This window comes from Lemur catta, chromosome 24 (assembly GCF_020740605.2).
Source record: "Lemur catta isolate mLemCat1 chromosome 24, mLemCat1.pri, whole genome shotgun sequence".
Classification (NCBI taxonomy): domain Eukaryota; kingdom Metazoa; phylum Chordata; class Mammalia; order Primates; family Lemuridae; genus Lemur; species Lemur catta.
Window position 1 is genome coordinate 15,496,211 of NC_059151.1, and position 27,610 is coordinate 15,523,820.

General features: G+C 35.8%; 1 protein-coding gene across 1 annotated transcript; it reads right to left on the reverse strand.

Annotated features, from left to right (window-relative positions):
• Window positions 1-632: 632 nt before the first annotated feature.
• On the reverse strand, window positions 633-27,333 carry LOC123627278 (cancer-associated gene 1 protein-like). Its single transcript, XM_045536743.1, is given in 8 exon segments — window positions 633-713; window positions 5,211-5,318; window positions 7,364-7,474; window positions 9,300-9,449; window positions 13,801-14,849; window positions 17,811-18,221; window positions 23,983-24,058; window positions 27,215-27,333. Coding segments are annotated over 8 exon segments (2,094 nt in total). The 5' UTR covers window positions 27,323-27,333.
• Between the last annotated feature and the right edge of the window lie 277 nt (window positions 27,334-27,610).

The window sequence follows — 27,610 nt, forward strand, 5'->3', positions numbered from 1 at the left end:
TTAGTGGGACAAGTTCATGAGGTTTGTGTGATGTGACAGCTAACTAGATACTATAATTTAGGAAAATGATGTAGGTAAATCAGTTTACCTTTAAAATATTCATCCAGGACTGTTTATATCTCTCGCCTTCTTTTGATTTTAAAACCCCTTATTATTCTTATGTAGTTAGCATAGTCTATTGGCCTTTCAGCTAAGTATTTTTGAAGCTTTATACTTGGGCAGTGATAACTGTTCTAAAATTGCTTTTCACCATTCTTTTGACTAGAAATATTAGTGAGTTTAACTTTTTTGGAGATGACCATGTAAACTGAAAGAGTTAAGTCCTCCTCCTCCTGCTGCTGCTCTTGGCAGCTTCAGGCACTCGGTACATTAACCTTCCTTGATGGTGATCTTTGGAATTATCAGCAGAGGGTGCCTTGAGACCAGCAATATTTTATAGTTTTTCCACTCTAGATAAAGTCATGTGTGTGAAATGGGGAATGGTTAACATAGGAAGAAGGGAAGTATAATTCATCAGGTGGTTAAAAATAATCCTTTGGTCAGTCTGAGGGTCCGGTGTATGGATGACAAAGGGCAGCCCCCCTCTGAGGCCTCGGTAATGGTGGGAGGAGCTCACTGCCTTTGGAGCTGCCTTAGTTCTTTTTGATCACCAGCTCCACTATCTCATGCTCCCCTTGGACTTGGTACTCCGAATTATTCCTCAGTGCCAAATGCTTGATTTTCCCCACATGATGAGTGAAATGCACAAGGGTGGTGAAAGCAAATGGTGAAAATGGCTTTGAGGGATGTTTTTCTTAAATCTCTAAATTGGTTTACTAAATAGAAGTATTTTTCTTTTTTTAATTTTTTTTATTTCAGCATATTATGGGAGTACAAAAGTTTAGGTTATGTATATTGTCCTTGTCCCCCCTCCCCACCCCAAGTCAGAGCTTCAGGCGTGTTCATCCCCTAGACGGTGCGCCTTGCTCTCATTATGTATGTATACACCCATCCCTTCCCCCCCATCTGCCTGACACTCGATTAATGTTATTCCTGTATGTGCTCTTAGGTGATGATCAGTGAAACCAATTTGATGGTGAGTACATGTGGTGCTTGTTTTTCCATTCTTGGGATGCTTCACTTAGTAGAATGGGTTCCAGCTCTATCCAGGAAAATACAAGAGGTGTTATGTCACCATTGTTTCTTATAGCTGAGAAAATATAGCTTTCTTATAGCCATGCTATACATATACCACATTTTATTAACCCACTCATGTATTGATGGGCACTTGGGTTGTTTCCACATCTTTGCAATTGTGAATTGTGCTTCTATAAACATTCAGATGCAGATGTCTTTTTTATAGAACGTCTTCTGTTCTTTTGGGTAGATGCCCAATAATGGGATTGCTGGAGCAAATCGTAGATCTACTTGTATTTCTTTGAGGTATCTCCATATTGCTTTCCACAGAGGTTGTACTAGTTTGCAGTCCTACCAGCACTGTATGAGTGTTCCTATCTCTCCAAATCCATGCCAAGATTTATTGTTTTGGGACTTTTTGATAAAGGCCATTCTCACTGGAGATAAGTGATATCTCATTGTGCTTTGGATTTACATTTCCCTGAGGATTAGAGATGTTGAGCATTTTTTCATATGTTTTTTGGCCATACTTCTGTCTTGTTTTGAAAAGTTTCCATTCATGTCCTTTGCCCACTTTTTGATAGGGTTGTTTGATTTTTTCTTGCTGATTTTCCTGAGTTCTAAATAGATTCTAGTTATCAGCCCTTTATCGGATGTGTAGCATGCAAAACTTTTTTCCCATTCTGTAGGTTGTCTGTTTGCTCTCATGATAGTTTCTGTGGCTCTGCAGAAGCTTTTTAATTTGATTAGGTCCCATTTATTTATTTTTGTTGTTGCTGTGATTGCCTTTGGGGTCTTCTTCATAAATCCTTTGTCTAGGCCAATGTCTATAAGAGTTTTTCCCACATTTTCTTGTAGAATTCTAATAGTTTCACACCTTAGGTTTAAGTCTATTATCCACTGTGATTTGATTTTTGTGAGAGGTGAAAGGTGTGGGTCCTGTTTCAGTCTTCTACATGTGGCTATCCCGTTTTCCCAGCACCATTTATTGAATAAGGATTCTTTCCCCCAGTGTATGTTTCTGTCTGCTTTGTCACAGATTAGATGGCTATATGAGGATGGTTTAATGTCTGGATTCTCAGTTCTGTTCCACTGGACTGTGTCCATGTTCTTGTACCAATACCAAGCTTATTTAATAACCACAGCCTTGTAGTATAGTTTGAAGTCTGTTAAATTAATACCACCCATTTTGTTCTTACTGCCTAAAATTGCTTTTGCTAAATGGGGTCTTTTCTGGTTCTATACAAAGCATAAAATTATTTTTTCTATATCTGTGAAAAATAATGTTGGTAATTTAATAGGGATTGCCTTGAATCTGTAGATCACTTTGGGTAGTATAGACATTTTAACAATGTTGATTCTGCCGACCCATGAGCATGGTATAGTTTTCCACCTGTTTACGTCCTCTGATATTTCCTTCCTCTGTTTCATAGTTCTCCCTGTAGAGGTCTTTTAACTCCTTAGTTAAATATTTTCCTAGGTACTTTATTTTCTTTGTTGCTATTGTGCAGGGTATCGAGTCTTTGATTTGGTTCTCAGTTTGACTGTTAATGGCCTATACAAATGCCTCTGATTTGTGCGTATTGATTTTTTATCCTGAGACTTTACTGAATTCATTTATCAATTCCAGGAGTCTCTTGGTTGAATCCTTGGGGTTTTCTAGATATAATATCATATCATCAGCAAAGAGTGAGAATTTTGATCTCTTCTGCCACCATTTGGACGCCCTTAATTTTGCTCTCTTGCCTGATTGCTCTCGCAAGGACTTCCAGCACTATGTTGAATAGAAGTGGAGAAAGTGAGCAACCTTGTCTGATTCCAGTTCTAAGTGGGAATGCTTTCAGTTTTTCCCCATTCAGTATGATGTTGGCTGTGGGTTTGTCATATATGGGTTGTATCATTTTTAGGTAGGCCCCATCTATGCCTATTTTGTTAAGCGTTCTTATCATAAAAGGGTGTTGAATTTTCTAAAATGCTTTTTCTACATCTATTGAGAGGATCATACAGTCTTTGTTTTTACTTCTATTTATGTGGTGAATTACATTTGTAGATTTGTGTATATTTAACCATCCCTGCATCTCTGGGATGAAGCCCACTTAGTTGTGATGGATTATATTCTTGATAAGCACCTGGATTAGGATTTTGCTCAGAATTTTTGCATCTATTTTCATAAGGGATATGGGTCTGTAGCTTTCTTTTTTTGTTGCGTCCTTTCCTGGTTTTGATATCAGGGTTATGTTGGCTTCATAAAATGTGTTGGGGAAGATTCCAACCTTCTCAATGTTGTGCAATAACTTTTGCAGGATAGGCACCAATTCTTCTTTGTAGGTGTGGTAAAATTCGGGTGTGAAACCATCTGGTCCAGGACTTTTCTTTTTAGGATGGTTTTTTATTGCTGTTTCAATTTCAGTTCTTGATATTGGTTCATTCAGGAATTCTATTTCTTCCTGCTTGAGCCCAGGGAGGCTGTGTGTTTCTAAAAATTTGTCCATTTCCTCCACGTTTTCCAGTTTGTGTGCATAAAGCTTTTTGTAGAATTCATAGGTGATATCTTATATCTCCGTGGCATCAGTTGTAATTTCTCCTTTCATATTCCTGATGGAGCTTATTAGAGATTTTTCTTTTCTGCTCTTAGTCTAGCCAAAGGCATGTCAATTTTGTTTATCTTTTCAAAGAACCAACTTTTTGTTTCATTAATCTTCCATATAATTTTCCTGTTGTCAATTTCATTTAGTTCTGATTTGATCTTATTAATTTCACTTATTCTGCTAGGTTTGGGGTCGGTCTTTTCTTCTTTCTCCAGCTCTTCGAGTCAATTCATTAGGTTGTCTATTTGTGATTCTTCTGTCTTTTGGATATAGACATTTATGGAAATAAACTTTCCTCTCAGGACTGCTTTAGCTGTGTCCCACAGATTTTGATAACTTGTGTCTCTCTTGTCATTTAGTTCAAAGAATCTTTTGATTTCCATCTTGATTTCCTCATTTATGAAATAATCATTCAGGAGAAGGTTATTTAGCTTCCATGAGTTTGAGTAGAAATGAGAGGTTTCTGTTAGGATTGATTTCTACTTTTATTCCACTGTGATAGCAGAAGATGCATGGTATAATTTCTATTTTTTTAAATTTTTTGAGACAGGCTTTGTGGCCTAGGCTATGGTCAATCTTAGAGAATGTCCCATGAGCTGATGAGAAGAATGTATATTCAGTGGTTTTGAGGTAGAATGTTCAGTAAATGTCCGTCAGGCCCGTTTGCTCTGGAGTTCTGATTAAGTCCATTGTTTCTTTGTTAATTTTCTGTTTGGAGGATCTGTCCTGTTCTGGCAGAGGGGTGTTGAAGTCTCCAGCTATTATGGTGTTGCTGTTTATCATTTTTCATTTCACACCTGTAATCCTAGCACTCTGGGAGGCCGAGGTGGGCGGATTGTTTGAGCTCAGCAGTTTGAGACCAGCCTAAGCAAGAGCGAGACCCCGTCTCTACTAAAAATACAAAGAAATTAGCTGGACAACTAAAAATATAGAAAAAATTAGCCAGGCATGGTGGCGCATGCCTGTAGTCCCAGCTACTCATGAGGCTGAGGCAGTAGGATTGCTTCAGCCCAGGAGTTTGAGGTTGCTGTGAGCTAGGCTGATGCCACAGCACTCTAGCCAAGGCAACAGAGCGAGACTCTGTCTCAAAAAATAAAATAAAATAAAATAAAATAAAATAAAATAAAATAAAATAAACTATGAATGCTGTTTCCCAAAACACCCCTTAATCATGTTTGTTGTACAAAGCTATTATGGTAGCATATGCAACAATATAAATGTGTTTCAGGCACTATGAAAAATAGCACATATTTTTTATTGCTGCATTTTGAAAGAAATAAATCTGATTAGTCTAAATAGAAACAAGGTGGAGCAATATTTAAAATTTCAAAACCCAAAAATGTAAACTTCCATTTTGACTTCTGTGGGTGGATAATACTCCCATCATGCCAATGTGTGTCTATTTTAATAAGCAAATTTTTTTAAAGGTCGATAACTTCTTAAACTTGTTAATAAAATGATGTTGTGTATGAAGATGACAGCAAGGCAATAAAAGGCCTTTCCTACCAAGAAAGCAAGCTCCTCATTAAGGTTGTGGTACTTGTCCAGTTTGACTCCCAATAAGATAGGTACATCTCTGACATTCTTGGATTCATCTTAATCAAAGTCTGTGACCTGAGATTAAATATATTTGTGCTCACTTTCAATACTTTTACACTTTTTGGAACACTTGACAATAAATACTTTAATAGTTTAAAAATCAAAGAGATTATTGGTGCCTGCAATTATAGAAGTATAAAACTTAGAGCCATAAGGACTTCAACAAATTTACCCAAAGAACATAAATATCTGGAACTGTATTTTTCTATGCTAAAGTATGTAGTAAATGTTCAACTTACCTCAAGACATGATCCTGAAATGCTTTTTCATTAGCAATTAACTCTCTAAAGGTTATGATTCTGTCCTTATGTTTCAGTATCTAGGGAAAAAAGCATTTTATATTTCAGAGAAGGAGAGGAAATAAAACTACATTCTATAACATTTATAATAAAATCATCAAACCACACGCAGTTCAATCTCTGGTATCCAAAAGATAAACTGTTTTTACAGCTCTTGTGAGGAAAAGAGTTCACACAGCAGGCCTAAGTCTAGCTGGGCTAAGAAAGGCCTACTAGCAAAGCTGCTCCTTGACTGGCATCTGGAGACTTGGATTGCAGGAGGGTTTCCATCATTCTGTGATATGAATGGCTCGTTGTGCCTAACCTGCTTGTCTGAAGCACCTGGTTAAAGCTAGGCATCTGCTTTCCTTATAGGGGGTCTGGAACTTCAGTATGTGCTAGGCAGAGGATGACTATGTGAACAGCTCCTAATAAAAACCCTGGGCATTGGGTCTCTAGCAAGCCTCACTGGTAGATAACACTTCACATTCACTGCTGGAGGGATGAATGCATCCTGAGTGACTCCTCAAAGATTCTTGGAAGCTTGAGTCTCATTTCCTCTGGAATATGCCCCAGGTGCCTTTCCCCTGGCTGACTTTGCTTTGCATCCTTTTGCTGTCACAAATCATAGCTGTGAGGACTACTCAGTCCTTCAGCTAATCATCAAACCTGGGAGTGGTCTAGGTGTCTCCAAGAAACTTATCCTAACATAAAATTGTTATTACAGTCAGGCTATTAAAGTTCTTCTTTAAAAGAAAAAAATAGCCAATTTTGTCTGGATGCAATTTATAATCATTTCTTGTTTGTTCATTTGTTCCTTCATACAATAATAATCTTAATATTCAATATTCAAACTTCTTTAAGTTATTAGTGAGGTAAAGTGTGCTGCACAAAATGTTCTATTCTTTATTATGCAAATTTTCCAATATTTAAAACAGAGAAAAAACATTAATGAAACCCCATGGAACTATCATTCAGCTTTGATAACTAACACCTAATAGCCAATAGCATTTATATCCCCAACCACTGCCCTCCCTCCTCCATCCCCCTTCACTGAATCAAATTGCTGACATCATATCATCTGTCAATATTTCAGTAACTAAACCAAAATTAACCAAAAGAACATAAATATCTGAAATTGTATTTTTGTATAATAAGATCCTCAATTGGGCTTATTTTTGATGGCTGTTTACAGAAGTGGAGGCCAGTAGTTTCTCTGCGTGGCTGTGTTTATGCCTTGGTCCTTTCTTCTTCAGGTTAGCTAAGAGGCAGAAAGATTCCCCAGAACACCTCCAACATGTCCATTCAGAGAAGTGGTACAGAACTGAATTTGTTATAATCCAAGACCCCAGGTTGTAATTTTACCCTTCAATCTCTATACCACCAACCCAAGAAAAGAGTAATTGAAGAAACTCCAGGAATCTTTGCCTTCTCCCATCTGAGAAATAAAACTGTTTTCAGTGTTTTCATTGTCCCAAGTGATGAAGTTTGTAAGAATGGCAAAGTAAACTATTCTTCAGGAATCAGTAGTGTCATGCAAAATTAAAAAAATAATCATACCAATTTTTTTGTAGATGAATGAGATTTTCTAATACAGACTTAAGTTGTAAAACAAGTCAAATGTTGAACATTATAGTTCCTTGATGAGGGGCATAGTAAAACTAATGTGGTCCCCAAAAATAATTCTTAAAAGAACCTAAACTTGAGGAGTTAACACTTCACTATCTTTCATTTTTCTCACCAAAAATAATACAATTTTTAGACGAAACATAAATATAGTACCTCTTTATCTAAAATTTTCTTTTTAAGATGAAAGCTCTTCAATTTTTGCAGCATTATATCACTAACATTCTCACCCTCTCTTAAATGTTCAGCATCAGGATTGGTGATGTCCTAAGGGTAATGGTTTGAGAAACTATATTAAAAGGTTTTTAGTAAAGCTAAAAGGAAGAAGCAAAAACATAAATGAAACAAATCTCCCTTCCAAAATAAGTGACCAAACCAAAGGAGGTAATTTCATATTGAAGTTCATTCTTCAATTACTCATCAGAAGACATCTAATAAAGGATTAGTATTAAAGACCATTAAATCACATCTGTACAAAAGTTGTTATTGAGACAGACTAATATAGTTGCTGGGAAGTTAATACTCATCTATAATAACTATGCATGCTTACATATTCATATATACATCCCCCCTTCAGCTTAGTCAGTTTACAAATCCTAATTTTAAACAAATTGCTATACCTAACACCAGAACAATCAGACATCCTCAACAATACTGAAACTCTAGATATTTCAAAGTTACCCTGAATAAAAGTACTTCTCCCAATATAACTTAGGGGTCAAAAGTGCATGGGTTTGTATCTAAGTTGTGTGACTTAACCATATGTGAGAACTTGGACAAGAAACTCAACTATTCTAATTCTCAGTTTGATGAAAATCAGCATAGTAAACTTAAATGCCTCCAAGGATAAAGTGAGGAAGTCAGTAAATACTTGCTGAGTGTCTGTTACAAGTTTAACCCAGGCAAACCCTAACATGCCTACTTACATACCAAGTCTCGGAACTTAAAGCCTTATGTTCTAGTGGGAGGGTTACTTACACAGAATAGGCAAACAGGTAATATTTGTTTGGGGTGGGATGAGATCTACTAAGAAGGCTGATGACAAAATCTATCATTGAAAGATCTGGTAGAAAAGCAGTAGGCAGCAAGTAAGACTGTGAAAGAACAGTAGCCACCAGGGAGTCAGAAGAAATCCAAGCAAATATGGTGAACAAGGAAATGCTTGATGGGGCAAGGTGGGGTGGAAAGTTTGTAGCAAAGAAGAATCTGGGCCACATTCAGATTCAAGTATTAAAAAACAAAATAGTAGGTGGACATAGTCTGTGGGCTACCATTTTGTGATCTCTGCATAAAACGCTTAACCCAGTTTCTAGCATTCAATAAATGCTAGTGTTCAACAAATTTTAGTTAAGATAAAACAGAAACAGCATTTGTGCTGGATCAAGAACATTGGAAATGCATGCCCTCTAATCATGGCTCAGATAAGTGCACTTAAGATAAAAAAAAAAAATGTACAAAAATAGGAGGAAGAGGAAGAAAGAGCTAGTTTGAGAACCTATCAAGTGTGTGTCCTTTAATATGTTCTCTTCATTAAATGTGCTTATAAGCTCCCAGGACAGCAGCAGCATTTCCCCATCTTAAAGACGAGGAAACTAAGGCGGAAAAAGGTTAGGTTACTTGACCAAGTCACACAGCCAGGAAGTGATGAAGCTAGGATTTGAACTGACACGAACTGTACTTTTGATTCTACTAATATACACAGCTCCATACTCCCCTCCCTCCGCCCCCACCTCAAGCTCTATCTTAGATTGGGCTAAGAGCTCATTAATGTGAACAAACAATAATCACAAGCACAAGACTATTGCTCTAAGAAAGCATTCCTGAAATGTGAGAAGCACTAAATGAAAGGGTTCACTTGATGCCTTTATTGTTTACCTTATTACATTTTATCTTATACTTGTGGGAATCAGATGTTCAAGAAGGATAAAGTAGGAGAAAAGAAGGGCTGATACATTGGTTTAGGGGTCTTTATTTTGTCTTCCATTTTTTTCTTCTACAACTTAATTCTGTCACCTTTATTGCATTACTTTTCTTAGTCCAGTCCCAATATTTTTTCCTCCCCTACTGAAAAATCTGATTTTTTTTTTATTACTTGGCATGTGAAAAGTCCTACCATCAGAGGCAGAAGACTGTGCATTTTGGAGGCCAGCTGAGAAGTTCTCTTCATATCTGGGGAATTCAGGCCCTCTTCTTCACAAGGTGGGCAATTCAGGAACAGGTTAGAATTTATCATCTTTGTATCCTACATGTACACAATTTAGATTTGTCATAATAAAGATGAGGAACCCAGAATACCCTTCAAGTAAAATGCTGAATAAAATACCACTCTTAAAAACTTTAGGTGGTAATTCTCAAACTTTTTCATCTCAGGACCCCTTTATACTCTTAAAAAATTATTAAAGATACCCCAAACCTTTTGTTTATGTGGGTTATAGATATCAATATTTATTATATTAGAAATTAAAATGGAGAATATTTTAAAATATCTTTTTTCTAAGTCATTTAAATAATAATACATCCATTATGTATAAATTTAAAGAACAATTTTTTAAACAATGCCACAATTTCTAAAACAAAAAATTAATGAAAATATTTTTGCAAGTGTTTTTAATGCTGGCTTAATTGAAGATAGCTGGATTTTCATATTTGCTTCACACATTCCATCAGCCATGACAGCAATTTACATAATCATGTCACATAGCTTCTGGAAAACTCCACTGTACTCTTGTGAAAGAAGGAGGGCGAAAAAGAAAAAAAGAAAATAATGATAGTGTAAAAGTCAATAATGTCTTAATAATACTATGAAAATACTTTTGACCTCACAGATGCTCTTAGGCCGTACTTTGAGAAAACTGACCAACAGTTAGTGAAACACAAATCTGTAATCACAGTAAGTATGAATTTGGGGGTGTTAGAGAAATTGATTAGTCAAAATAAAACAAAAAACTGTACTTTTTAAAAAGAAAGCTCAAGAAGAAAATTGTATACCATACTAAACTTCTGTACAGTTAAGCTACTTCAATTCAGAGCTTACCAATTTAAAATTTGTCACAATTTGGTTAGGAGCTAAACTTAAGGTCATCTTTGCTTAGGTCAGTGGTTCTCAAAGTGTGGTCCTTGGATCAGCAGCAACAACACCACCTGGGATCTTGCTAGAAATGTGCATTCTCAGGCCCCACCCCAGACCTACTGAATCAGAAACTCTGGGATAGGACCCAGCAATCTGTGTTTTAATAAGCCCTTCAGGGGATTTTGATGCATGTTCATGCTTGAGAATCACTGGCTTAGATCATTCTTATTTCTTAGAGTTTAGAGAGATCTTAGAATTGTTTAAATTTAGGAGAACAATATTTTCCTAAGAACCTTTAAAAATAATAGAATTTTTTTACTGCAAACAATACTTATAATGATTACAAATTCATAAGAGGGTCCACTAAGGACATCTTCAAGGTAACATCAGTTCAAGTTATTATAACAAATACAAAAAATAAATTTATACATTTTTCTAGTTCAGATTAGCCTTCTTTCTAAGCAGTCAAAGTTAATAGGATTTTACTATGCATACTTTAACACAGGCCTACAAAACTGAAATAGAATAGATGTGCTCCAGGTTCTGAAAATTATCACTTCCAGAATATGTTTTTCCAGGTTCCCGGCTACTAAAAAAGCTTTTTCAACTGCAGATAATAAAAGATTGCACCCTCTCCAAACATATCAATATGAGGTTCTGATGCTGTTTTTAAATGCTTTATAATTTAAATAATATATGATATAATATAGGTTTGTTTGCCTTGTAAACTAAATATGCAATCGTATTATTTAGTTCAGGGGTGGGGAACCTGTGGCCTTATAGGTCCTTAAGTGCAGCCTTTTGACCAAATCCAAATTTTATAAAACAAATTCTTTTATTTTTATTAATATATTTTTGTTTTTTATATTTTTATTTTATTTTTAAAATGAATGTATTTAAAATACCAAAGAATAAAATAAGTTTCAACAAAATAATCCTCCTAGCTTGACCGGCACAATCAGAACATTAGTAAGCCACTAAATTGACGGCTGCTACACTCATGATTTAGTTCTAACTTCCCCCACCTGACTAGAGCCACTACCATATGAGGCTGGTTGGCAAGAATTTATGGGGGTCGAATGCACCAGTCTGTTATCAGCTTTTGACAATGGTACACTGTGTTTCTGTTTGAAGTGTAATTTGTGAATAGTTGCATAGCTCTACACTATTTTTAAATTCTATCTGCTTAACAGCTCATCGTGTCAAAGAAGACCAAGAGAATGCCAAATGAAAAAAACAGATGTTTTAATGAGAATTGGAAATTACAATGTTATCTTGTTTCTGCTAAAGACAGATTTGCTTGCTTTGTGGTACTGCAATATCAACATTAAATAAATTCAATGCTCATTGGCATTATAACATTCATAAGGACCACAAATATTTTAAATTAGAGGGAGAGGCACGAAAGGTTGTATTGCAGAAATTAAAGATCAAAAGCACAAGCAAAGATGATTCTTTCAAGCAGCAATAAGACCTGGAAATAATGCCATTGAAGCAACTTATAGAGTATTTTATATACTCGAGGGAAAAAAGAGAAGCCATTCAGTGATGAAGAAACTGTGAAAGAATGCATTGTCAAAGTTGTAGCATGCTTAGACTCTGACAATGTTTCAAACTACAAACAACTGCCTCTTTCAAGGAGAACCATAACTGATTGGCAGCATGAATTAGCCTTCAACTTAACAGAACAACTTCATGCAATACTTCAAAAGGAAATATATATTATTCAATCACTTTGGATAAATCAACTGATACTACTGACTCAGCACAGGTTTTATACTTCATTCAGGTCATAACAGAAGATTTTCTTTGCTACGAAGAGTTACTCACTTTGGACACTCTTGCAAACAGAACATGGGGAATAGATATGTTCAACAACCTTCAAGATAAATGTCATAAAGTTGGGCTGAATTTGGTAAATTTAGTGAGTGTATTCTAGACAGCGCACCTTCCATGACAGGAAAACATGAAGGGTTTATTGCACAGATAAAAAAAAAGTGTTAACAGATCCAGATGCTCTCATTTCTTTTCATTCTATCTTGCATCAGCAAAATCTCTGTGCTAAAGCTGCTATTTTAAGTGACACTTTATAACAAGTTATAAGTATTGTTAACTATATTTGTGCAAATGCAACATCAGTTTTGTAACATGCTAAAGCTGAATGATGAGGTATTCAGTGTGGATTTGCCATATCACTCTCAAGTGCATTGGCTATTGCAGGGCAGGTGGTAGCCAAAATTTTTTGTCTACAAGAACAGATAGTTAAATTTTATGAAGACCGGAATCAGCAATGTGAATTATTGAGAGAAGATTTCTATAGGAATGCAGCATTTCTGTGTGATATCAAGTTAAATTAAAATGACTTGAATATTTCTTTTCAAGGTAAAACTAAGTCTATATATGATATGTGGCAAAAAATTGAAGCATTTTCATAAAGGTTATCTTTTTTCAAAACACTTCTTCAAAAGGAAATTTTGGATGAACATTTTCCCCAGTTAGCAAAGGTCACTGATGAGCAGAATGATATATGTGAATCATTTGAAGAATATGCAGCTGTTATAGACCTATTAATTGGAGAACACAAGGAAAGTTTCACTGACTTTGAGAATCATGACTCAAATTAGCATTTCGGCCTTGCCTAGTTGATGCCACCAAGGCACCTAAAGATCTACAGATGGAATTGATTGAGCTGTCAGTAGATGACATTTTAAAGTCTTTGTTTGATACTAAGAAAGATCCAGTTGAAATATGGAAAAATGCAGAATACTCACACTTTCAGCAACATGCCCAAAAAATGCTTTCTTGCTTTTCAACCACTTACTGATACAAATCTATATTCCCCTACCTAACCCAAATCAAGATACCCTCAAGGTCACAAATGACAGACACCCATCTAGAGGATCAAATGAAACTGCAGCCCTCCATGCTGCAACCAAATATTCAAATGGTTTCCAATAAAAAGCAGGCAATACAAAATCATTAAAAGGTTAGTTAACTTTAAAATTAACACATAGTTTTCATTTTTGAAATTATTAAGTACATAATAGTTAGATTTTTACAAAATAATGCACATTTTTAAGTATATCTAATTGAAGTTTCTTGAATGCAGCCTTATTTGATTACAGCTAAAATTAATGCGGCCTTCCAACATGAAAGGGTTCCCCAGCCCTGATTTAGTGTTATTACTGAATAGGACTGACCACCACACTTCGAAAATCTTTTCTCAAAAGTCACTTCTGAGAGATGCTTCAGATGATTGGTAATGGGTACCCACATAATTCCCAGGTTAATTGTCACTTCTACCAAAATAATCACAAGACGCCATGAATGGCTTTAAGTTGAGTACTCATGAACCAAACTTCTCCAAACCTGTGATGTATCTTCCTTTGTACATCTGTATGTTTTTTTGTTAATAATTCTTTCTGCAAACAAACATGTGTAAGTGGCATGGCTAAATATGCATCACTAGACTACTAGAAACTCTTGAAATTCTGCATAGTAGATTTGTAGTCTGCATCAAAACCTTGGCAATATCTGACTCCATCACTTCCTCTAATTGCTCCTTTAACTGAGCTCTCTCAAATTTTGGGACACAACTTTGCTCCTCACTTCTTGCAACCTGCTGCTTAAGTTTTGCGTTTTCATTTTCTACTTCGTTGATGTGCTGCTGAAGTTTTGCATTCTTAGCCCTTTCATTTTCAGATACAAAATGCAAATTTTTAACTTCAGCGAGCAATTTCTCATGTCCAGATTTCAGTTTCTTTCTTTCTTCCAGGTTTTCCTTTTCACGTTTCTGGAATTCCTCCTGTAAAGAAAAAAACTCTTGTTCTCAGGTCTCTTTTTCCCTTTTCAACAAGTCCAAAGCAGAAACTGTGGCCCTTTCCAATTTTCTTTTGAGTCGGTGCAGCATCTCTATCTCTTTTTCTTTCTCACTTAAGGTTTTGTCCATCTCTAAGCACTCACTCACAGATTTATTTTTTTGTTGCATTTCAGTCATGTACCTTTCCTGTAAATGCATATAATTGGCCTTTGTCTTCTTACATTCAAGGTGTAAGGCTTGCTTCTCATTTCTAGATTCCTGAAGATGTTTTTGGGTGTTAGCTAAAACCTCTTGCAAATTCTGCAATGTCTTTTTAATATCATGCTTCTCAAGGATTACTTTGTATTTGTCTTCAATTAATTCTTCAACATTCTCCTTTAGCTTACTTATCATGTCAACGAATACTTGCTGTTTGGTCATCTTCAACTGTAGTTCTTTAACCTTCTTCTCTAAATACAGGTTACTACACTGGAGGTCTTGGATTTGTTCTTGCTGCTGCCTGTTAGTATGTTTTAATTTCTATAAGACTTCATTTAAAGCCACGTCCTCTTCGCGAGGTTGTAAGCTTTCAAAGCTTTCCTCCATGTCAGGTGTCCTGCAGTTCTCCTGAGATGTTCCACTACTCCAGGAGATGCCTGCTGGGGACCAACTTGAGACAATGCCCGGCCTCTCCACACCCTCCGCTGTAACTTCATTTTGGTAACTGACCGACATCTCAGGAATCTCCCCAGAATTCTGTATTTCTTTTGAAGAAAATGCACTCTGTAAATTATAGTAGACAAAGTAAGTGTTAAAGAGTAGGAAGATCATGAGCTTTGAAGTCAGACAGAATTGACCTTGAATTCTAGATCCCTTTTATGGTTTCCTCAGCTATAAAATAACAATAATGCCTACTTCCAATAAAAATATCTACTTAATAAAAATTAATATCGAAGTATCAATCGCTAAAATGTATGTACAGCACCTAACAGCACAGTGGAGCACAAGCAGTAGGTATATAACGAGATAGATATATATTCCATTTACTTTGACAAAAGAAAAATTAAACTTTTATACTTTCACCATTTTCTATGATACAAGCTTTTTTGAACACATACAAAATGCTTTCTTTGACTTCAAATGAATTAAAACAAATAATAAATGTATCAACTACCTTACAGACTACAAGGTCTTTTTTGAATACTTTTTTTATTCCTTATGTAGATCATTATCTCATTGTGCTGTGACTCCTATGAACATTAGAATAGCAGAAGATCATGCCTCCTAACTGACTTTATGCCCCTAAGACAGGTTTTAGGGGATTTAATAAAGGACAGTAAATTGTGGTAAGAAACGCTAAAATGAATATAACATCAAAAACCCAGTAAAAGGTATCTGTAGGAGTAGACTGTATAATTCCCTAGAATTTAGAGCTAATGGCCCCCTGTGCACTTTTTGTTTTTGTTTTTTTGAGCCCATCCATCTGTAGAATCCTGTATTTTAGTGGTTTTTCATTATTCTGGGATAATGGCCTACAAGGCCCTGATATCTGCTGTGGTTTGAATGTGCCCCCAAAAGTTCATGTGCTGGAAACTTAATCCTCAATGCAAAAGTGTTGGAAGGTGGGGCCTAATAAGAGGTGAATAAAGATGGCTAAACGTTGTTATTGTAGAAGTAGATTAGTTATTGCAAGAGTAGATTTGTTATAAATGTGATTTTTGACCCCCTCTTACTCCCTCACTGTCACCCTCTGTTGCCCTTCCACATTCCACCATGGGATGACACAGCATGAAGGTTCTTACCAGATATGAGCACCATGCTCTTGGACTTTCTTGCCTCCAGAACTGTGAACCAAATAGATTTTTGTTCATGATAAATCACTCAGTCTGTGGTACTCTGTTATAGTAACATAAGATGGACTAAGACAATATCTGGCTCACTCCACCTCTCCATTCTCATCTACTACACCCCTCCTGCTTCCTCTAACCCTGATCTTTCTGGACGCTGGGCTTCCTTCAGGACCTAGTAGGTACCATGCTTCCTGCAGCCACAAGGGTTACAGATGTTCCTTCTGAATGGAATGCTCTCCCACCCACAGTTGCCTAATTAACTCCTACACCTCCTTTAGAACTCAGCTCAATGACCACTTCTTCAGGGATGCCCTTCCTAAACTCCCTGACTAGAACGGTGTGCTTATCACAGACACCTATCCTACTTATATTTACAGCACCTATCATAGTTGTAAGTTTAAATGTAACTTTATATAGAATTATATACTCTCTACATACATTTTATATGTAAATTTTATTCATGAAACTTAGTTTCAAGTTTACATCTATTTGTGTAGTTATTTCATTAATATCTATCTCCTATAGCAGGATGTTATTTTGCTTTGTTTTTCTTTTTTTTTTTGACAAGGTCTTGCTTTCTTGCCCAGGTTAGAGTGTAGTGTTATCATCATAGCTCACAGGAACCTCAAACTCCTGGGCTCAAGCAATCTTCCTGCCTCAACCTCCCAAGTAGCCGGGATTATAGGTGCATGCCACTGTGCCTGGCTAATTTTTCTACTTTTTGTAGAGATGGGGTCTCATTCTTGCTCAGGCTGGTCTTGAACTCCTGGCCTCAAGTGATCCTCCCACCTTGGCCTCCCAAAGTGCTAGAATTACAGGCGTGAGCCACTGTGCTGGCCACAATGTTATTTTCATGAGGACAAGAACCACATCTTTTTTTGTTTTTTAACCTTTATATAACCAACACATAGTACAGACCTGGCACATAATAGATGCATGAAAGTACCTACTGACTGACTAAAATATAACTAAATGCAATGGAAAGAGAAAGAACAATCTTGAGAAACCCTAATCAAGCAAATTTTTAAAATGCCGTTTTCCAGAAATCAACATGGGGAAATAAAGTTCTCTTTTAAATGCTGCCATCTACTTTCAAATAAATGAAAAAACACTACTCACACTTTTTAATGAAACATAACAGTCATAGCTTTGCTCATTAAATTCACATTGAAAAAACATTATTTATACTATTCTTGAATTATATCTATTTGCCCATACCAATTCCTAGAATCTTTATTTTTTGTTCAGTGAGTACATGGAATTTATACTGTTGATACCTTCAGTGTCCTTAGGATACTTACTACATGTGTGCTCAGAATCAATAAACCAAAAGACAAATTAATGTTTTCACTTTGGTAGAAAAATTAATACTTTTTGCTTGTTAATAGAAGTCCAACATGATAGAAAAATCTTGAGCTTTTCTTACCACATAATTTAATTAACATTGCTGCAAAATCTTTCCATTACTGTGAACTTCACTAATTCCAGCCAGTTTGATTCAACAAATATAATAAAAACTTATTATATATTCAAGAAGCCATATAGATGCTATGGTGCATAAAAGGATGAGTTAAGACAGAGTCCTAATCCTCATTTGGTACAGCTAATCCCAAATAGGGACTTGAATTTATTAGAAAACTTTGTTCCTGAATTGGTTACAATTTCAGAATGCATTTTCCCCAGAAAAGTCCCTCATGCTGATTAGATGATTCAACACTAAATAGGGAAAAGACTCAGATTATATACTTGTATTTTTTAAGTCCTTTAATACTCCACAGGCTTTATTGACCATCAACAATCTTACCTCCTCTATTTCATAATTAACTCTCACATCAAGCAGGTTAAAGGTATTCTCTTTATAAAATGGTTTTTCAATGTTATTGTGTACACTTTCCTTATAGAATAAGCGTTGAGGTTGACTAGGGGTGAGGGCAGATTCCTTGAAAGCACTGTTAGCCAGTGAGTTTTCTGTGAATTCCAGTGTCTCTTCACCACAGTGGAGTAGAGGTGGGCTTTCAGGAGGCTATCTAACACACTCCTTAGCAAGTCTGTCTTTATTTGTAGAAATGCTAGCTTCCATTGGATTTTCTTCATTAAAGGAATCTTGCTTCATAATGGTGTCTTTTGCATAATAATACACATGGCTTTGCAATTCTGTCTTCTCTGTCATTTCATCATTAAATGCTTCTGTCCAGTGAAACTGGCAGCTACGTTCAAATTGTATCAAGGAAGAAATGCTAGTAGTGTCAACTGGCTGAATTAGTACCTTCTGTGAGTAATTTTCAATGTCGTTATCTTATAAAGAGAAGGAAATAAAAATGAGTTGGTCACAAATTTATGTGGTAACAGTTATATTTATGAAATAAACTGGTGTAGCCATTTAAGAATTATATATTATTTCAACCTTACTTGTGTGGATTTTGGCATGGCTTTGTTCTGGCAAACAAAATAAAATATTTTACATGAAGGAAAGTCATACCCAAATGACTGCTACAAAAAAAGCTTGTTATGTAACATTCTGGTTAAATACCATTACAGGAAAGGTGAGGTGGCTCACACCTGTAATCCTAGCACTTTGGGAGGCCAAAGCAAGAGGATCTCTTTAGGCCAGAGGTTCAATTCAATACCAGCCTGAGCAAGAGCGAGACTCCGTCTCTACAAAAAATAGAGAAATTAGCTGAGCATGGTGGTATATGCCTGTAGTCCCAGCTACTCAGAAGGGCTGAGGCAGGAGGATTGCTTAAGCCCAAGTGCTTGAGGCTGCAGTGAACTATGATGATGCCACTATGCTCTAGTCCAGGCAACAGAGCAAGACCCTATCTGAACAACAAAAAAAATATATATATATATATATAATATACATATATATATTACAGGAGCCAGGCATGGTGGTTCACATCTGTAATCCTAGCACTGTGGGAGGCTGAGGTAGGAGGAGGATTGCCTGAGCTCAGGAGTTAGAGACCAGCCTGAGCAAGAGTGAGACTCCGTCTCTACTAAAAATAGAAAAAATTAGCTAGTCATGGTGGCGTGTGCCTGGAGTTCCAGCTACTCGGGAGGCTGAGGCAGGAGAATCGTTTGAGCCCAGGAGTGTGAGGTTATAGTGAGCTGTGATGATTCCACTGCACTCTAGCTGGATGACAGAGTGAGACTCTGTCTCAAAAGGAAAAAAAGCCGAAAAAAAAAAAAAAAAGAAGAACCATTACAACAAATGCCAAGATAGCTTCAAAATTCATTTGTTGTACTGTAATTATAAACTATTTTAAATTATACAATATTTCAAAAGGATAAAAAGGCACAGAGGATAGTATAATTGCAAACACATAGAAACCTATTTAATCTCACAACAATCCAATGGGATTGGTACTGTTATTATCCCTATTTTATAGGAAACTGAAACATAAGAGATATTAAGTCACTTACGTAATATCACAAAGGGCTAAGCAGTACAGCTGAGATTCTAGAATACTACTTATAAATGCTACGCTATACTGTTTCTCAATACGACAAGTTATGCAGATTTAATGCATGTTTTAAAAAATCAGAAGCAAATAAAACAAAATAAAAATAAAATGTTATAAAGTTAATTAGTAACCTCCCCTTCTAATTTTTGTCCTTTCCTCCTCCACAGAGATAACCACTATACTGAAGCCTATATGTATTCATTCTCCCCATCCATATTTTTCTACTCATTTATGTACCCTAAATAATATAATCAGGTTCCTAAATAATCAAGTTCCCAGACTTCCTCATTTTGTGACACCCTTAATGTCTCAGTAAGTTTTTCATAGCACTTCTAAACCTAAAGAAATACCTAACAGTTCCATTTAACAAGTAGTTGAGCTCAAATAAGTATTCATCCTAAATTATCAGCTGTTTTAAAATACACACAAACTAAAAGAAAAATATAATATTTTATTTTGTTCTTAAGCAACCACACTTACTACTTGGATGTACACTGTTGGGCACCACACAGCATCTCAAACCTTGGAATTGGACACCACCACCCTCACTTCCTATTTCACATTGATTTTCACACAGGACTTGCTTTTTATCACAGCAACCTTCAAAAACTTTAGCTTGTTAAATAAGACATCACAGGAAAGACCATAGTATAGGTTTGCATTGAAGTAGTGAACTACCTTGAGCTAATAGTTTAAAGGGTCCAACAGATGTCTGTTTCCCTCAAATTCCAAAATACCCTGCAACACTCCAGACAAATGGTAAATGTATATTATTTTATGTGTTTTTCTATTTTATATAAATAGCATCACATTATATATATCCATATAAAAGTCTTTATTTCACTCAAAATTTTGCTTTTGAGATCTAGTTCATTCTACTGAAAGATTATTCTGTATTGCCTTTTTGTTAGCTATTTGTTTCTAATTTTGCTCTTAAAGACAGCACTGCAGGCTGGGCAAGGTGGTTCAAGCCTGTAACCCTAGCATTTTGTGGGGCTGAGGTGGGAGGATTGCTTGAGGCCAAGAGTTCAGTTCAAGACCAGCCTGGGCAATAGCAAAATTCTGCCTAGAAAAAACAAAAAAATTAGCTGGGCATGGTGGTACGCCTATATTCCCAGCTCCTCAGGAAGCTGAGGCAAAGGGTCACTTGAGCCCAGGAATTTGAGGCTGCAGTGAGCTATGATGTGATGCCACTGCACTCTAGCTTGGGCAACACAACAAGACCCTGAATCTTAAAAAAAAAAAAAAAAAAAAACCACTGTAATGGACATCCTTGTAACATGTTTCTTTGTACACCAATGTAAGAATTTTTGTCTAGGCTCTGCGTATATACCTAGAAGTAGAATTTCTGGGCTATAGAAAATATGTATCTTCAACTCTACTAGATAGTGCAAAATTACTCCCCAAACTGGTTGTACCAATTTATGTTCTGCCAGTACCCTAAGGGCTCCTTTGCCCTACATCCCTCCAAAACATGTAAAACTGGTATGCATAAAATGGCATTTTATTGTGATCTTTTAAATAAACAAACTTTCACATATTTAATGGTCTTGCAGGTTTCCTTTTCTGTGATCTGCTTGTTACATACTGTTATGGCCTGAATTGTGTGCCTCCAAAATCATATTTTGAAGCTTTAATCTCTCGTATGTTAGAATATGACTATTTGGAGTTAGGGATTTTAAAGAGATAATTAAGATTACATGAGTGTTGCCCTATAGAGACATGTAAGATTTCAGGAGTTTTGCAGGGCTTTGACCTGAAGGAATATGTGAACGTGTTAGTTCACATATCAAAAGCTGCCTCGCCTCAGGAAGGCGTCTCACCAATCAGTGGCACTTTCCATGATGATGCTGTCTCAGATCTGTCGGATTGTGCCTGATGCTTCTGTACAACAAAGCTCAGTATGGGGCCACAGGTTGAGAACTGATGAAAGAGTGCCCGCCTAACAGACACCTGCGGCTAAAAGTAATTAGCCTAAGGGACAGTTCCTGCTTCACTCCTGACTACCTGTCTCAATCAACAAAAAACTAGATTAAGAAATATAGAGCCACCATATTTCTGTTTAGCCTTTCTGCTAAGTGATAATTTTATCTTAGGACTTAGAAGTTTGTCATAGAAAGATTTTGTAACCGTTTGCTCACATAGAGTTAATTAAGCAATCTCTAGAAGCTTTTTGGGAGACTTTTAACCTAAATGAACCACCTGTTATGCAAATCTATTACCCCTGGCAACCAATCGCTGTACCAATAAATACTGATGGAGGACTTCACTCATGGCCTCACAGCTCATGGGAATGCTGGAGGTCCCCCAGCTCCCCATCTTTATAAAAACTGTACTTTTGTCTCTGTGTCTTCTTTTATTTCTATATTCTCTATTTTCTATTTTCTATATTTCCTTATCCCTTGTGATGACCCCTGCAAAAGGGACTCGATTTTTCCTGGGAGCATAGCTAACTCCCCGCAGATGAGCTCATAAGGCAGGCTCTAATCCAGGATGACTGGTGTCCTTGTAAGAAGAGAAAGACACCAGAGAGATGTGCACACAGAGAAAAGGTCAGGTGGGAACACAGTAAAAAAATGGCCATCTGCAAGCCAAGGAGAGAGGCTTCAGGTGAAAGAAATCTTGACCTCACACTTGCCAACTCTGGAACTGTGGGAAAATTAATTTCTGTTATTTAAGCCACCCAGCCTGTGGTGTTTTGTTATGGCAACCCTAGCAAATTAATACATACTTTGCCTGTTTTTCTGTTATATACCTTTTTCTTATTGACTTGGAGTTCTTTATTATAGATACCAATTCTTTGTCAACTGTGTTTCTGCATGTATCTTCTCTCAGTCTGCAGCTTCTTTTTTACTTTGTTGATTATACTTTGGTCATATAGAAGTTTTTTTATTTTAGTGTAGTCAAATGTATCAATTATGATTTGTATTTCTCATGTTTTAAGAAATCTTTCTCTTTCCTGTCATCATAAATGCATTTTCTAAACTTTCTTTTAGAAAGTCTTTTTGTAGTTCACATGTAGGCTTTTACCCACAAGGAATTTACTTCTATATTTTGTGCGAAGTAAGGTTCTAATCATTTCCTACATTTAGAGGGCCAACAGTTCCAGCACAACTGAATGAATTCCCCCACTGGTTTATAATGACATTGCTGTCAAATATCAAGTATCCACATATATAAGTGGGTCTATTTTTGGTCTCTGTAGTCTATTTACTCCGCTGGTTTGGTACTTTTCTGCTTATTAACACATTGTTATAATTACTATAACTCTATAATAAATTTTATTATCTAGCAGGACAAGTCTCCACATCTTATTCAAAATTGTATTGGGTATTTAACCTTTTTCACTTCTAAATGTAAATGTTAGGACCACTTAGGATACTCGAAATTGCATTAATTCATGATTTCAGGAAAATTGACCTCTTTATAATATTCAACATGAAACATTTATTTTTTTATGTCCTCTGGGAAAGTTTTATAATTTTATTTCCCATAGAAACCTTACATACCTTTTGTTAGATTTATTTTTAGGTAGCTTAGTTTGTGCTGCTACTGGTAACAGTAAGTTTTTGGCTTTCTGTTTTTTGTTTTTTTTTTTTAAGATAGGGTCTCGCTCTGTTGCCTGGGCTAGAGTGCAGTGGCGTCATCATAGCTCACTGTAACCTCAAATTCCTGGACTCAAGTGAACCTCCTGCTTCAGCCCTACCAAGTAGAAGGGACTATAGGTGTGCGCCACCACGTCTGGCTAATTTTTCTGTTTTTTGTAGAGATAGGTCTCATTATGTTGCTCAGCCTGGTTTCAAACTCTTGGCCTCAACCGATTCTCCTGGCTTGGCCTCCCAAAGTGCTGAGATTACAGGTATGATTCACCATGCCCTGACTGCTATTGGTTTTTCATATTGATCTTACATCCAGCATTTTTCTAAACTTTCTTATTATGTTTAATAGCTCATCTCTAGATACTTATGAATTTTCTACGTATGAAATCAAATATTTGCAAATAATGATCATTTCTTCTCTTCCTAATACTTGATACCACTTACTTTTCTTTAGTACCTACATGTACTGAATTCCATAATTTCAATAAGGCTTACTGAATCTTTTAATTTTAGTATTATTTACAATTATTAAAAATAGAGACATTTCTATACAGTATTTGTGTTTGCTTTAATGAATATGACCAATGTGCCTCATTATATGATTAACTCCTAAATAGCATTCAACTATCAATTTAAGACTAGAATAAGAGTTTTTGGTTATATCAACACTCATCTTTTAAGATATTTGTATAGTATAAAATTCTGGCGTCTGAGACTGGGACTTGAATCACAGCTCATTCACTTAAAGCTACATGATCCTGGGCAAGTTACTGTCTGAGTCTCATTTTCCTCATCTGTAAAATGGAGATAAAAACAACCCTTATTTCAATTTTTAAAAAAATCCCTATTTCAATAGGATTGTTTGTGGATTAAATGTGATAATGTATATGAAGTACTTAGCACAGTACCTGGCTATCATTATTGTTGTTATCACAAGACACACAAAAAAATCTGTTTCTCTGTTTTGCATATTGCCAACAAAGAGATACTTACCACCTAACAAATTATAAACATCTTCAGCAAGTATGGAATTACGGTCATCTTCCCTTTTTAAATTCTTTATTTCGCTCTGTATTAATAAAAAAGCATTAACATTAATACTTCAAGCAAACATCACAAGCTTCTTCTAAAGGTACATGTATACTGTTATGTAATTTTGCTGCTAGAATATTTTGTTGTACGAGTAGAATGTGCTTTCTAGTATCTTTCCTCCTCTATATTTGGCTCCCTTTTAGTAAAACTATGCTATTAGAGTCACAATTTTAAATGACGATAAAATAAATGGATTGCTATTTTAATATTTTGGTAAGTCAAATCATGTGACTATACATAGGGTTATATGATAGCATACATAGCTTACTGATAATTCTTTAATGTTTATTAAATCTGGTCTAGAAAGGATTAAGGTAGTGGTTATTCTAGTCTTTTAACATTGAAGATACATAAAACAGGATTCTAGTAACAAGGTGATATCTCATTCCACTAAGCAGAAATTTACAAAAATTAACGTGAGGCTTATTCTCAAAGTTACTTTAATGTTATCTAAGATGAAAGGGTGTGTTAAGTTAGTTACTAGTATAAATTAGATAGTAAGGAAAATATTTTAAATGTTAAACATTGGTTTAATTTTTAATAGTATATCAAGTATGTAGACCTAAATGATACTCTAAAAGAATTCTTCTCTTATTAAAATCAGCTGGCTACAAGCCTCTGTTCAATAATGCTTTTCTAAGACTCTTACAGACATTGGCCTAGGCAAAGAATTTATGAAGAAGACCCCAAGGGCAATCACAGCAACAAAAATAAATAAATGGGACCTGATTAAATTAAAAAGCTTCTGCACAGCCAAAGAAACAGTCACAAGAGTAAACAGACAACCTACAGAATGGGAAAAAATTTTCACATGCTACACATCCAATAAAGGACTGATAACAAGAATCCATTTAGAACTCCGGAAAATCAGTAAGAAAAAATCAAACAACCCTATCAAAAAGTGGGCAAAGGACATGAATACAAATTTTTCAAAAAAAGATATACGAATGGCTAACAAACATATGAAAAAATGCTCAACATCTCTAATCATCAGGGAAATGCAAATCAAAACCACAATGAGATATCACTTAACTCCAGTGAGAATGGTCTTTATCAAAATGTCCCAAAACAATACATGTTGGTGTGGATGCGGAGAGATAGGAACACTCATACACCACTGGTAGGACTGCAAACTAGTGCAACCCTTGTGGAAAGCAATATGGAGATACCTTAAACAGATTCAAGTAGACCTACCGTTCGATCCAGCCATCCCATTATTGGGCATCTACCCAAAAGAACAAAAGTCATTCTGTAAAAAAGACACCTGCATCCGAATGTTTACAGCAGCACAATTCACAATTACAAAGATGTGGAAACAACCCAAATGCCCATCAACACATGAAAGGATTAGTAAAATGTGGTATATGTATACCATGGAGTATTACTCAGCTGTAAGAAGTAACGGTGATATAGAATCTCTTTTGTTCTCCTTGAGAGAGTTGGAACCCATTGTACTAAGTGAAGTATCCCAAGAATGGAAAAATAAGCACCACATGTACTCACCAGCAAATTGGTTTCCCTGATCATCACCTAAGTGCACATTTGGGAATAACACCAACTGGATGTCGTACAGATGTGGGGGGTGGGGGAGGGGATGGGTGTATACCTACAAGATGAGTGTGATGCGCACTGTCTGGGGAATGGACACGCTTGAAGCTCTTACTCGGGGGGGGGGGGCATGGGCAATATACATAAACTGAACTTTTGTACCCCCATAATAAGCCGAAATTTAAAAAAAGCTTTTCTAATATGTTCCACATATTGAATGTATTTGAAGTGCAATAAAACCAGAGTTATATCTTATAACAATGTTTTTCAGACTTGTCACTAATTCAGACCATTCCTCATAATTAGATTTTAAAATATCAAGAATAATGTATTTGAAAAATAAAATAGCACTGCTCACATGCATTGCTGTAATATTTTACACAACTTCTTGGGACTCTACTACTTACAGAATTTCAGAGATAATTTCTAATTCTAGTCTTCCCAGATATTACTGTTTTAATTAAAATATGCTTTTTGTTCTTTTGGTCTATAAGTTTATTATAAAGTATTCTTTATATGCTTTTAATGCTCAATGAAATCCAAGAGAGAGGACTTCTTTACATAAGATATCCATTTTTTCAAATTTTAGTATAGAGTATCTTGGACCCTGATTAACACTGTACTACTGTGACCCAATTTTTTTCAAAATGAAAAATTTTTTATTGTAACTATAAAAAAGAATCCTGAACATTGTTTTAAAACAGAGATAAAGTAAAAAATACTCAAAAGCTCACTACTCAGTAAGAAACAATGTGACCAGTTATCTATGTTAACAAATTTCTATTATCATATTTAAGGTTACATATCCACTATATATCCGTACAGTAACTTAATTTTCCCCCTACTGGTGAATATTTAGGTTATTTCCAATGTTTACTTATTAAATATCTTATTTGAATTCTTCCTAGAGAAAGAATTTTAAAAATGCAGTTTAACTCTTGACTTCCTATCACTAAACAGCCCTTTAGAAAGTCTTTGACGATTTATAAGCTGAATCACATGAAATTGTGAATATTTGTCCATTTTGAAGTGCAAAAAGGCAATTTCATATGGCACAACTTAATACATTCCTGTTATTTACCTACAGTCTTGCTAATAACTATCAAACATTTAGAACATTCATGATCATTTTGGGATATTACGATCTTTTATTTTGTGAGAAAGGGCTCTAGGAATTTTCACGAAGATAGGAAAGGAGTCATTTACATGCAGGGAGCTGTCAACGTCATTATGAATGACAACTGAATTATTTCCATACTGACATAATGGAAGATACACTAGACCAGAGGTAACCCCTTAGGCTTTAATCCTGCCTCTGTGACTGAGTTGTTGTGGCCATGTCCCTGGCAGCACTCTTGGGACTTCATAAGGAAGCTAGAGAGGATCACTTTTAACACTCTGTAACATTGTGCCCTTCTTTGTTCAGTAACAGAACTGAGAAGACCAGGCCCTGTATTGTCGTTGTTTGTGTGACCACTGGAGAGTCTTTTATTTTTCCTTATATTTTTTGAAGAAACTTTCCAACGGAAGACAATGTGAATGCTGAATACATCTGAACCTCCCAGAACTTGTAAGCAATGCATACCTGAAGCGAGTCAGAAGTGATAGTGCTGGTTTCTATACCGATGGGAGATTTCGAGAGAGTTAAACCTGGAAAAAGACTGCTGACATTCAAGGCATCCGATTCTGACATGCTTTCTAATTTTTCACGAAAAGTATCCACTTCAAAATGTATGGGATCTGAAAGTGACGGCCAAAATTTTTGATAGTCCTTATTCCTAACTGTTCAATGATTAAAGGCCTCTTAAAAAAACATAATTTTAATGTCTATCAGTATGTGCAAACAAAAACGGTTTTTTCCCATCCCTCTTCTCATTAAGAAATCAACAAAGTTCACTGCCCTAAATTTTATTAATAAAATGTCTTTTGTCAAGTTATTGGAAAAATCAAAAATGTTAGTGTATCATGATAATTTGTTGTG